At 42.7% G+C, this 12,279-nt stretch overlaps 1 protein-coding gene across 1 annotated transcript in view; it reads left to right on the forward strand.

Moving 5' to 3' along the window:
* The window catches only part of ppp1r16b (protein phosphatase 1, regulatory subunit 16B), a 111,835-nt gene extending 100,672 nt beyond the window's left edge, over positions 1-11,163 (forward strand). Inside the window, exons 7-11 of the mRNA XM_080784177.1 lie at positions 169-294; positions 1,856-1,931; positions 2,121-2,250; positions 5,733-5,877; positions 7,103-11,163. Coding sequence (XP_080640303.1) covers positions 169-294; positions 1,856-1,931; positions 2,121-2,250; positions 5,733-5,877; positions 7,103-7,636 — 1,011 coding nt within the window. The 3' untranslated portion in view covers positions 7,637-11,163. The remainder of the gene's footprint in view (positions 1-168; positions 295-1,855; positions 1,932-2,120; positions 2,251-5,732; positions 5,878-7,102) is intronic.
* The last annotated feature ends 1,116 nt before the right edge of the window (positions 11,164-12,279 follow it).

Genomic DNA, 12,279 nt, shown 5'->3' on the forward strand with positions numbered 1-12,279 from the left:
CTGGTTGACATGCGTTAACTTGTGACCTTGTGGAGATGCATTTAACAACATACAAGTGTTATTTAACACTCAGGTCGGTGGCACGGTATAGTTCTGCCAACGAGCACCGTGATCATCAATAAAATGTACTTAATTCCTTGCTTACTAACTGTGCTGTGTGTGTTGCAGCTCCACATCGCGGCGGCTAACGGCTATGTACAGGCTGCTGAGCTGCTGCTGGAGGGGGGAGCGCGCATGGACCTGAGGGACTCTGAGGGCTGGCAGGCCCTGCACGCCGCAGCCTGCTGGGGCCAGGTACACTGGAGCAGTGCTTCTCAAACCTTTGTCATGTTAAGGAAGGACCCCCAGAGTCGACACTTTAATATCAGCCCGCGGACGCCCATTAGAAAAGATGTGCCAGGGAAGAGAAGATTTGTACTGCTCTATCGGTGTTTCTCGACCATTTTAATTTCAAGGACTTCAATTCTACTACACCTGTATAGTAATGCAAGCGCACGCATTCACGCACGCGCGCACACACACAAACACACACACACACACACACACACACACACACACACACACACACACACACAGAGAGAGAGAGATTGCACACAAACACCACCATGCGTGGTTGTAGCCTGGTTAATAAACCAGACCGAATCAGCCGTTGGCAAAAGAAAATTGCCTGCCGGCGGATTACGGTCTGGAGAGGCTCAATTGTACGCCCATTTCCTACACCAGAGAACTGGGGGCGGCCAATCGGGACACGGTATGCAATATGGGCGGGCTTTGGTACAGTGACTTTCTATAGAGCACCGAAGTCCTGACGTAACTCGCTCATCCCGACGATTCCCCTGGTTCGCGGAAGTAATTTCTCTATGGAGAATAACATGGGGTGATCTTAATATCGTCTACTATAAGCGTTGTGGTCCAAAAATAAACAAGCTGTCTCTGCGTTATTGTTAGGGAGGTGTTTCTGTATCGTTTGCAACAGTCAGTCACTCATATATGATACAGTCTGCTTCTAGCTAAAATCTAACTAATTCAGCAGCAGTAACATTAGCGTTTTCTCTCAGTCAGTTGATTCTTCATATCCATATGAGTGAAGCGGCCGAGATGACATGTTTATTTTTCAAACACAGTTGTTATATGAAGCAATCTAAAAATCCTCCTATGGCGATTTCAATGCAACTAAAAAAATACATGAACCTGGGGACTGACGCCCTCTACTGAAAGTGACGTCAGACTTCGGTGCTCTATGCTTGAGACCTTTGACTGACAGTAGCTCTGACCAATTGCGTCAAAGAGAAAATGTTTCAACCCGCCCCCCCGGGAAACACGATCCATACACAGCCTCTCCAGACTCAAATACCACACGGCCGTGTGATTTGAGTCTGGCTTATTAGCCAGGCTAGGGTGGTTGGGCATTCATACACATAAATCCTAGAAAAGCCTTCCCATATGCTTGAGAATTCATGCACATTCACTCTCTGTCACATGCACTTTACGCATGCACGCGCGCACGTACGTACACACGTATGCACGATGCAGGCAAGATACAGGTAAACAAAGCATACTGTACTTAAATTCTGAGAGAAACACAGAAACCAACCAGGTGCTCAGTGGAGATAAAAAGATGAAAACGTAGACTGATGGCGCTTCTAGGATCAATCAGTCACAATTACTTCCAATTAACAGACCCCAAATGTATAAATTGTGACTAATTGTGACTGATTGACTTTGTCTCACGTGATTTGATGCACTTGCAACATGTTGGCTTAGTTTGTATCCTTTACTAAGAACTGATTTGACGTTCTTTTGTGTGTGTGTGCTTAAGATCTATTCTCTTTTTGTTCATGTGCTTCCATTGCAGATGCATGTGGCAGAGCTGCTGGTCTCTCATGGAGCCAGTCTCAATGCCAAGACCTTCCTAGAGGAGACGCCCATTGGTAGGTTTCAATTCAATCTAATCTAATTCAATTCAATTTTATTAAAGTGTCAAATCACAACAAGTTGTCTCAGGACACTTTACATGTAGAGCACAGACCAAAGATCAAGTCAAAACGAAAAAAAATGTAAAACGTAATGGAAAATGCAAAACTACGTATACTAACCCTGCTTCCAACCTGTGCTTTTAGACCTGTGTGAGGATGAGGAGTTCAGAGCCATCCTGCTGGACCTCAAACACAAGCATGACATCATCATGAAGTCACAACTCAAACACAAGACCTCGCTGTGCAGGCGAACGTCCAGCGCAGGCAGCCGTGGGTAGGTACTGCCATCTGGTGGTGGCTTCCTGTAACTACAAGTAGTAGTGTTTGAGTGTAAAATGTTTTTGTGTGAAGCTGTCCGAAAGCAATGAAGCCACACCATTTTAAAGGTTCCAAGCAACAGTTGAGTTGAATAATTTAAAGCATTGGATTATGTAAGTCAGTAAATCAAGTTGAAATTCCGCTATTGAAGACCAATTTGCCAAATCACTCCTGACACTGTGCAACTGTTCATTGCAACATCTTGTGAGCTTCTAGATCGGCTATTTTCTGTGACGATTTGGTGTGAAAACAGTAGGCGACCAAGTATAGAATTAAAGCCTCACCATACACGGTAAATAAACACAGGACCATCCCATGAATAATTATACCTTATTTCACCTTTGTTTACGTTTTATTCAGTCATTATCATTTTGCCCTTTATCAAATCATGAACGTTTGAACTTTGCCCATCAATTAATCTTTTCTCCAGTAACTATATTTGGATAAACTTCTCAAATCAATCTGTGTTTTAAAATGTAAACGCTTTAACAGTGTCATATAATCAATGGGCTAATCATGTAACATGGTATGGCCATTTAAAACTAAAGGAGGCTTGGTTTGGCCAAGCATTTACCCTATGCAAACACTCTGGGCCTGTGTTCAGGGGAGGGTGACCTTTGACCTACGGACTGTGGGCAGAGCCTTTCAGCAGGGGTCACTGAACAGGAGGAATCTGGCTACTATACTTGGCTACTACATTATAAAAAACAATGCAGCGACGTTGTGTACAAATTGTATCATAGCTGTCGGACAGAAACAAATAAATAAATAAATGTGTGTGTGTGTGTGTGTGTGTGTGTGTGTGTGTGTGTGTGTGTGTGTGTGTGTGTGTGTGTGTGTGTGTGTGTATCTATATATATAGAACACCCTTTACATCTGTGTGTGGGTTTTACAAATATTGAACCAATGAAAAGTATTAAGAAGGCGCTTCTGACTAAACCTAACTCCATTGGATCCTTGAACTATCGGATAAACCACCTAACTCCAACTTGTTGACTTAGATAGTTTGTATGGATGATGAATCTCCACATTAATGGTCAATTACCTCCTAACTCCACTTGAGCTGGATTTGGGTAAAGTGATGATAATATAAGGACACGTTCAAGTATCTGACAATATAGAGTCACCATACTGACTTTGATGAAGCAGTGTTGTGTTGTTAATCTAAAACATGTACTTTGTTTTATTGTTTTTGTATTTTTCATTTCCTGAAAAGTGAATATTTTGGACATATAGCTGGTTTCTGCGCAACAGCAGCAGAGTTTGATCCTCTGTTTTGCCTGTGCTAGCCCCTGCTGTGAGAACAGATGTCTGTTTTGGGTTATTTGTGTCTAGTCTGTTTGGCCTATTCACAGCCCTGAGAACCTGTGTCCTGCAATATACGACCATATGAGAAGAGCGGGTTACATATAGAAGCTACAGTATGAGTCCAATATGGCCCTATGGCTTGTACAGTACCAGAATAACAACGGCCTGTCCACCAAACAGACCTAACCTCAATTGTATAAATATACGCTGTGTAAAATGTGTTTCGGGTGGTTTTGGAGACATTGTCCGCCTCGCGTGCTGTTCAGACGACTGTCAGAGCTCCTGTCAAATAGAAGAATGACTTTACCGGAATTATTGTGAGTCGAAATTGTTCACAGAAAAAAATATAATAGATTTTATTTTAATAATCGACCGTATTATATACATCTTTGTACAGTGGTGGCGTACAAAAATAGTGAAAATAGCAAATGTGTGTTCTGAGCTTGTGCAATATGAAAATATTTCCAGTTATTGGGGGATGCTGTGAGTTTCTTTTTTTAAAGAGGTAGTATATTGTGAAACTTACATGATCTACAATATTATTTTGTGTGGTTGTTGAGTCATATTAATTTAATTTAATTCACTTAAGGCCATCAATTCATTTCAATTTAGTATGCCTTATTTTTATTCAAATTCAGGTTCTACTTTGGATCAATTCATTGGGGATTGACGTTCAAATGCATTTCATAGAGTTTAACCATAGAAATTGGTCAACACTGACATTTAAGCTAGACAGCGAAAGGACAGCCATGGGTGTAAAATGAAGAGCAATTAGTATTATGAAGGATTTGTCAGGGCTTGTGTAAGTTGTGTCTGAATGCAGGCCTCACTGTAACAAGTATGACTTTAAAAAAAAAAGAAAACTACTGATTTTGTAATTACTGGAAAATACTGATGGTTGCATTAACATATTTTTAATAAATTGTATATTTTGAGCATTTTATACAGTCTTTCCTGAATTTGCAAGGCTGTGTCTTAACAAAAGAAAGACCACCATCTTTTGCAAAAAACACATTTATGTTTAGGGCAGTGGTTCTTAAAGTGGGGTCCAGGGACCCTCAGGGTTCTTTGGCGAACCTGTGGATTTATGACGAGGAAACCCCGTACCGCTGGAGTTTAACATTTTCAAGTTTTTCGTTGTTTGTGTTTTTATTTAAAACAAAAAGCAGAAGTCTATGAGGTGGACACATCACTGGGGGTGAAATGAAACAATCCCGGGACTCTTTGCTATTTAATGGAATAGTTTAAATGTATTCAGTTGCTCTTTTGGACTGCAAGTCCAAGCTACTATAATACATGCATGTCACATTCACATTAATGGTGCCGTTTACTAATGTGCCCTCCTTTATAATGTAATGCTGCTGTGGTATCCAAATTTCATAATATTCATAATAACCAATAAGTCAAATGGTCAACTATGTTGGCTGGTAAGGAGACTGTCTGTCTGTTATCTCATCCCCTCAGAGGTTCCCATGCAGGCAGGCAGGGTAGTGTTTGAACTAGCTCAGTAAGGTGTGAGTGAATCAAAAGATACTATTGTCCTCTACAGGGAAGATTGATCTGTATGTAAAGTTTCAGGCCCTGTGGCTTGTACAGTATCAGAAGGGCCTGTCCACCAAACAGACCTAATCTTTCTATACTCCTCCTCCTCAATTGTATAAATATACGCTGTGTAAAATGTGTTTTGGAGACATTGTCCGCCTCGCGTGCTGTTCAGACGACTGTCAGAGCTCCTGTCAAATAGAAGAATGACTTTACCGGAATTATTGTGAGTCGAAATTATATGACAGATTTAACATTTGTTACTTACTCACTTGTTGCGTGAACAAGGGATGGGTCATTTAACCATATGTATTGAATCGAGAAGCTGTTTTGTATTTTAATTTTTTTTTCAACAGAAAAATATCAAATTGATTTTATTTTAATAATCGACCGTATTATATACATATTTGTACAATGGTGGCGTACAAAAATAGTGAAAATAGCAAATGTGTGTTGTGAGCTTGTTGACCCGCTATTTTCACTATTTAATAATAGTCGTTCATTAATCGTAGTCGAGGCACAGGTTTTGGCATTTGAACTCATAGCGTCCAGCCCCAGCGTGAACCATATGTGCTTGTTGATCCCCAGGAAAGTGGTGCGGCGAGCCAGCCTGTCGGACCGGCACAACCTGTGTCGCAAGGAGTACGAGACGGAGGCCATCGTGTGGAGAGGAGGGAGGGAGGAGGAGGAGAGGGAGAAGGAGTCTGACCAGGAGAACAGCCATGTGGTCAATGTGAGTCTGATTAGTAGAGATTCATTCATACCATTATTGATGCACACTTCAACAACAGGCATTGAAGGCATAGTCTGTAACTTTATGTTTACATAACTATATATATATATATATATATATATATATATATATACTGTACATATATATCAAAAAGAGAAAAAGAAGGGACTGCACACTCCAGGGAACAGAGACGGACAACTTACTGCATCAACTTTTTTATATAAGTTGATGCAGTAAGTTGTCAGTCTCTGTTCCCTGGAGTGTGCAGTCCCTTCTTTGGAAGGTTTTTCTCTTTTTCATGTCTATACCTGCTAACTAGACTTGCACCTCCTACGGGTCTTTTTGGATGTGCAGGAGTCCCTTTTTTGTCTCATATATATATATATTTATATAATTTTGTTTTAATGTATACGTTTGTTATTCTGTTTTGATAGATTTATTATTGTGTATACAGTATGTTATAGGTTTTGGACCCTGTTATTGATCGCACGGGGGAATTTCAGTCGCCCAGAGGCAGCACAGCATTTACAGTGTTAAAGCGTATACAACATAACGTGTTGATGATGACATTCATTGGCTATAATTCATATTTGTCTGTGTGTGCCATATAGCTGAAGCACTGGATTAGCACTGACATTATAACGGTGTGGGTGTTGATCTGCTGTAGGCTGTAGCCCACTGGTTCTCAACATTGAGTCCAAGGACCAACAGGGGCCCAAATAGACCCTTACCCATGTCTGTACCTCTGAGTGAATACAAAAGGATTTGGTTCCATTTGTACGACTGTGGTTCAGGAGGTAGAGCAGGTCATCCCAATGATCCCTGGGTCGGCGGTTCGAATCCCGGCTCCTCCTGTCCACATGTCGAAGTGTCCTTGTGTGTCCTAGTGTCCTATTGGGCAAGACACTGAACCCTACATTGCCTCCAATGAGTCGGTCGGTGTGAGCTCGCCACCATTGGTGTGTGAATGTGGGAAGTGAGGACGCTGGCGTCGACTGTTGGCCGCTTCACCTCCAAATGTATGAGTGAATGAACTTGGAAAAGCGCTATAAAAATGCAATTCATTATAAAAATGCAATTCATTGTACATTTGACACAGTGTACTGTAGATTCTGGTCCCAGAGACTAAATATTTGTTAAACTTGGTGTCTAGCCCACAACTGAAATCAGGCCTTCGAAATGCCTCAGCATCTCTAGACCTTATCCATGTCCTTCACGCCTGCAGGTCAAGCCAGTAGTGGCTGTAGCCGTGCCGGACAAACTGGCGCTGCCCACCATCCTGAAGGAACGTAACGGCCTCATCTCCACCGCCACCTCCACGCCGCCACAGCCGCCCCCCAACGGCAACGCTCCGCCCCCCAACGGCAACGCTCCGCCCCCCAACGGCAAAGCTCCGCCCCCCAACGGCAACGCTCCGCCCCCCGACAGCAAGGCGGCGGCGGTCATCACCAGCCAGCCCACCGCTGACGAGCCCTGGCCCCGGGAGCGCGCTCAGACGCTGTCGGAGCTGAAGAAGCAGAGGTCCGCCGCCAAGCTGCTGAACCACCCGCTGCTCAACGGCCACCTCGGCAACGGGTCCGCGGACCCGCTGTCCGCCGACGTGAAGGCCTCCCCGGAGGACCCGCGCATGCCTCTGGTCTCGTCCAATGGCAGCACGGTTTTCTACACGCCGGCCAGCGGCGACCCGCCCATCCTCAGACTGAAGCAGCCCGTGGAGGAGGAGCAGCCCAAGGGCCGCGACTGCTGCTGCGTGTCGTAGCGCCGCCGTCGGCTCGTGTGACTCTTTAGTGGAACAGGAGGCGATCGCACAGGAGGCGAGGGCGGAGTTACTGAAGGAAGGAGGTCCCAGAATGCACTAGACGGGGAATGGGACCAGTCTGATGGGAGTTTTGTTCCTGTCCCAGTACGTGAACTGTGACCCCCAACCACCACCACACCCACACTCCCCACAACCCCCTAAACTCCTGGCCTGTAACGAATGGAGACCTGACCGGGTCCCATCACCACTGTGGCCGTCGCTTGTTCAAATCGAAAATTAAACAAGGGAAGGAAAGCCAGGATGGAGCCGCTTCCTGTCCTCAAAGCACCGTACGTCCTTTCCTAAACGTCATCCTGGACAAGGAGATATAGGGGGCCATTGCTGGTCCTTTGTGGTCACGTGTAAGAGGAGAGCATGGATGCTTGTTCCTGCACCTGTTGAACAGGACTCTGCCATCCGATGCCTGTTGAAACTGGAGGCCTTGCGCTCCAAAATGCTGGCCCGTGTTTTAGTGCTGTGGAAAAGAAACAAAGGAACATGGTACAATCTTTACAAGAAAGAGAGAACAGAGGGAAGGAGAGGTGGAACAAGCAGTGTTTTCTTGTCCCACAGATCCAGTTCGCCTTATGCCTGATTTATACTGTGTAGTGCACCACAAATAGCTGATCTACAAGTTTGCGTTGTAGCTCGGCTGTATTTGATGCGTGACACTGGTATACCACTATTAGCTATCAATCAGGTCTTATGGGATGAATGGACGTTGTGAGATGGTATATGCGCTACCCTGGTGCAAGGAATCAGAGAACAACTCTTTTACCGTATCAATCAATCACCACATTACTCCATGTTCTAACACCCTTTCTATTAGGACGGTCGCATTGATGTCAAACGACGTTCTACAGCCTTTACATGGTGTTAGGCCACGAACAGGCTATAAGAGGCCGTCATAGAAGGATCTGGGTGTGTGTTGTACTGTAGCCTATCAAATATGTGGCAAAACGTAGCTAAAGAGATGAGTGAGTGACGTCTCTCCTGAAGTATTCTCTATGAAATGAAATGAAATGAAATGAAATGCTGCCTGTCTGAATAAAGGGAAGGAATGCCATAGAACAGTGTTAAAATATCCCACAAGTGTTGTGCTCCCACAAGAGACTTAACTACTTTAACCCTGGCATCCCCATGTGGGGCAATAGGCGAAAGTGTTATTTTTTCAGTTTTATGTCCTGAAAATGGCAGATCTAGAAGCTCACAAATCTTGAAAGATTATCTATTTTGAGTTGAAAATAATAAAAAAGAAAAATAGTTGAACATTTTTGATAATTTTTAAAGATTATTGGGCATTTACAAAAAAGAAAAAAATGGGGCTTAAGTGGTTTTATGTTGCAAAGAATACAATACTGCACTAGTGTTTTTAAACTGTAACTTTAACGTCCAACTGTCGACTATATCTCACCTCACCGTCTTCCGTGTTCATTCCCAAAACATACACACAGAGGTCACGCCAAATCCACTTTGTGCTTATTTACCCCATAATAGATAATTTAAGCAAGCATTGTTTGAGAATATTGTACAGCTTTAGTATTCCTTATTTATATTAAAATAATGTTATGTGCAAAGAAGAAAGGTTATGATTGGTATAAAGTTGCGTGTATTTATTATCTGTGTGAGCTGTGGAGAGCGAATGCAATAACAGATGAGCTGATGTGACTTCCAGCAAAGCACCTTGTAGGACAGAAATTCTAAATGTTAACATTCATCTGTTGAAAAAGAGGTTTGGGGGGAAGGGGGGGGGGATTGTGTACTTACTGTATCTAGATGTTGTTAAGAGACACACAAAAATAATCCATTGTATGTGGGTGGATGGCTCAGACATATATTGCAAAGACATTTAGCCATTTTTTGTGGCCTTTTTCCTGTCCCTGTTTGAGTAGCAGAATTTGTTAGTGAATAATGTCTGAATTGCTATACCCTGCAGTATTACTGTAAAAGTGAGAATTCCACACATACATTTCTTAAATTATACATGTGCTTGGGTGCATATCTTTAGTTCCGACGTCCTAACAGTCCGACACACTACCCCAAACCCTATCCTAATCGTAACCGCACGCGGAAGCCACAGGTGTCTTAACCGGCCACGTATGTTGGACTATTGGTACGTTGGACTAACGTATGACCCTCCATGCAGTACTGAGGCTTGATTTATACTTCTGCGCTGGTTGTCGCGCACAAAATAGCCCACTTGTGGGCTTGTAGATCGTCTATTTTTGGTCTACAACACCCATAACTGGGTATAAATCGAGCATAACCCGAGCAAGAGCAGTCTGACGCTTCCCAGGATTAAACCATGTAGTCTACTGACTGATGATGCTACATGCTACTGTTGACCTCCATCATTTATACAACAGGTCAATAACATGCCAATACCTGCAACATGCATGCAACAGAACAATAACATGCTACTATCTGGTACTAGCATGCTATATTGTCCTGCAGTTTGTATCCAACAGGTCAATAGGTCTTGAAATGGGAAGTAGTTTAGCAAGCCATTTTAACAGTTCTTCTAATCTCTCTGCGAGTGCCAAAGAGTCTTCCATGATACAAAAAAAGAACAAGTTTGAACATTCAGAACGTGTGGAGAAGGCTTTTTCTTTGTACATTCAGTAATGAGTTGTTGGTTCAGGTTAGTGGCCATTTCCCTAATGCCTGATGTATCCCTCTATGCCACTAACGCCTCATCCCCTTATTGTACAGTGTCAAATACATGTACAGATTACTGTAAATATGTTTATTGTTAGCCCTTTACCCATGAACTGCATTTCCATGTTTTTGTTGTTACTATTGTGGCATTGTACTGTGGTCATTCATTTAGGAATATGGAAAACAAATAGCCATTATGCTAACCAATATGAAAAGATTTCCAGTTATTGGGGGATGCTGTGAGTATAAATCTCCTTCAGTAGTGCTATTGTATAGAAATTGTCAGGAAAGTCAAGTACTCCATTAGGCCTATGTCACTGTTACAACTACAATCCCCTCCCCCCACTGTTACAAATTACAAATTCAAGCTTTGCTGTTGATTCAGAATCATTGTGGGTGATTGTTTTTTCTTTCTTTTTTTAAAGAGGTAGTATATTGTGAAACTTACATGATCTACAATATTCATTCCTTTTTTGTGTGGTTGTTGAGTCATATTAATTGAATTGAATTCACTTAAGGCCATCAATTAATTTCAATTTAGTATGCCTTATTTTTATTCAAATTCAGGTTCTACTTTGGATCAATTAATTGGGGATTGACGTTCAAATGCATTTCATAAAGTTTAACCATAGCAATTGGTCAACACTGACATTTAAGCTAGACAGCGAAAGGACAGCCATGGGTGTAAAATGAAGAGCAATTAGTATTATGAAGGATTTGTCAGGGCTTGTGTAAGTTGTCTGAATGCAGGCCTCACTGTAACAAGTATGACTATTTAAAAAAAAAAGAACTACTGATTTTGTAATTACTGGAAAATACTGATGGTTGCATTAACATATTTTGAATAAATTGTATATTTTGAGCATTTTATATAGTCTTTCCTGAATTTGCAAGGCTGTGTCTTAACAAAAGAAGGACCACCATCTTTTGCAAAAAACATGCGTTTAGGTCCAGGGACCCTCAGGGTTCTTTGGCGAACCTGTGGATTTATGACGAGGAAACCCCGTGCCGCTGGAGTTTAACATTGAGCGCCCGTTTGCACTTCCGCATTTCGGTGTCCAATTACTCTATGGTTCACACGGGCAGATGCAAAAAGATTTTTTTCAGTAGTTAAACTGCACATAATTAACCTTGCCAGACAGGTGACCCAGTCTTCAAAGACGCATCTCATGCAGGTTAATATCAAGTTTTTCATTGTTTTTATTCACGTTCCACGTTAGTATGCCAGTGCAGCCCTGGCATACTATAAGCAGAAGTCTATGGACACATCACTGGGGGTGAAATGAAACAATCCCGGGGCTCTTTGCTATTTAATGGCAATTTTAAATGCAAGTCCGAGCTACTATAATACATGCATGTCACATTCACATTAATGGTGCCGTTTACGTTTATGTGCCCCCGTTTATAATGTAATGCTGCCCTTCAAGGCCTTGCTTCACCCGGTGATTTGCATACCCCCCCTCTGTCTGTCTGTCTCTCTGTGTGTGTGTGAGTGTGTGTGTGTGTGTGTGTGTGTGTGTGTGTGTGTGTGTGTGTGTGTGTGTGTGTGTGTGTGTGTGTGTGTGTGTGTGTGTGTGTGTGTCTCTCTCTCTCTCTCTCTCTCTCTCTCTCTCTCTCTCTCTCTCTCTCTCTCTCTGTCTCTCTGAACTTCCTCTCACTTGCTCTGGGGTCACTGGGCTCAGAAATTCTAAATGCTTCACTGTGGTGGTGGAGGCGTTACTTTGACACAGCAGTTGGTTTAGAAAGGGGCAGAGATGAGGAGAGGGGCCAGTAAAAGACAACTCGTATTTTGGCAACAGTACATTTCATATTACTATCCTACATTAGTAGTAGTAGTAGATTTTGAGCACTAGGCTAGCCCTGTGGATGTAAATTTCTGCCCAGCAACAACTGCATTTTTGAACACTTTAGGGGAGTGTTATGTGGTGGACTGGTGGTAGGAAAAC

This window comes from Protomyctophum bolini (genome assembly GCF_963924005.1).
Source record: "Protomyctophum bolini genome assembly, chromosome: 2".
NCBI classification, from domain to species: Eukaryota; Metazoa; Chordata; class Actinopteri; order Myctophiformes; family Myctophidae; genus Protomyctophum; species Protomyctophum bolini.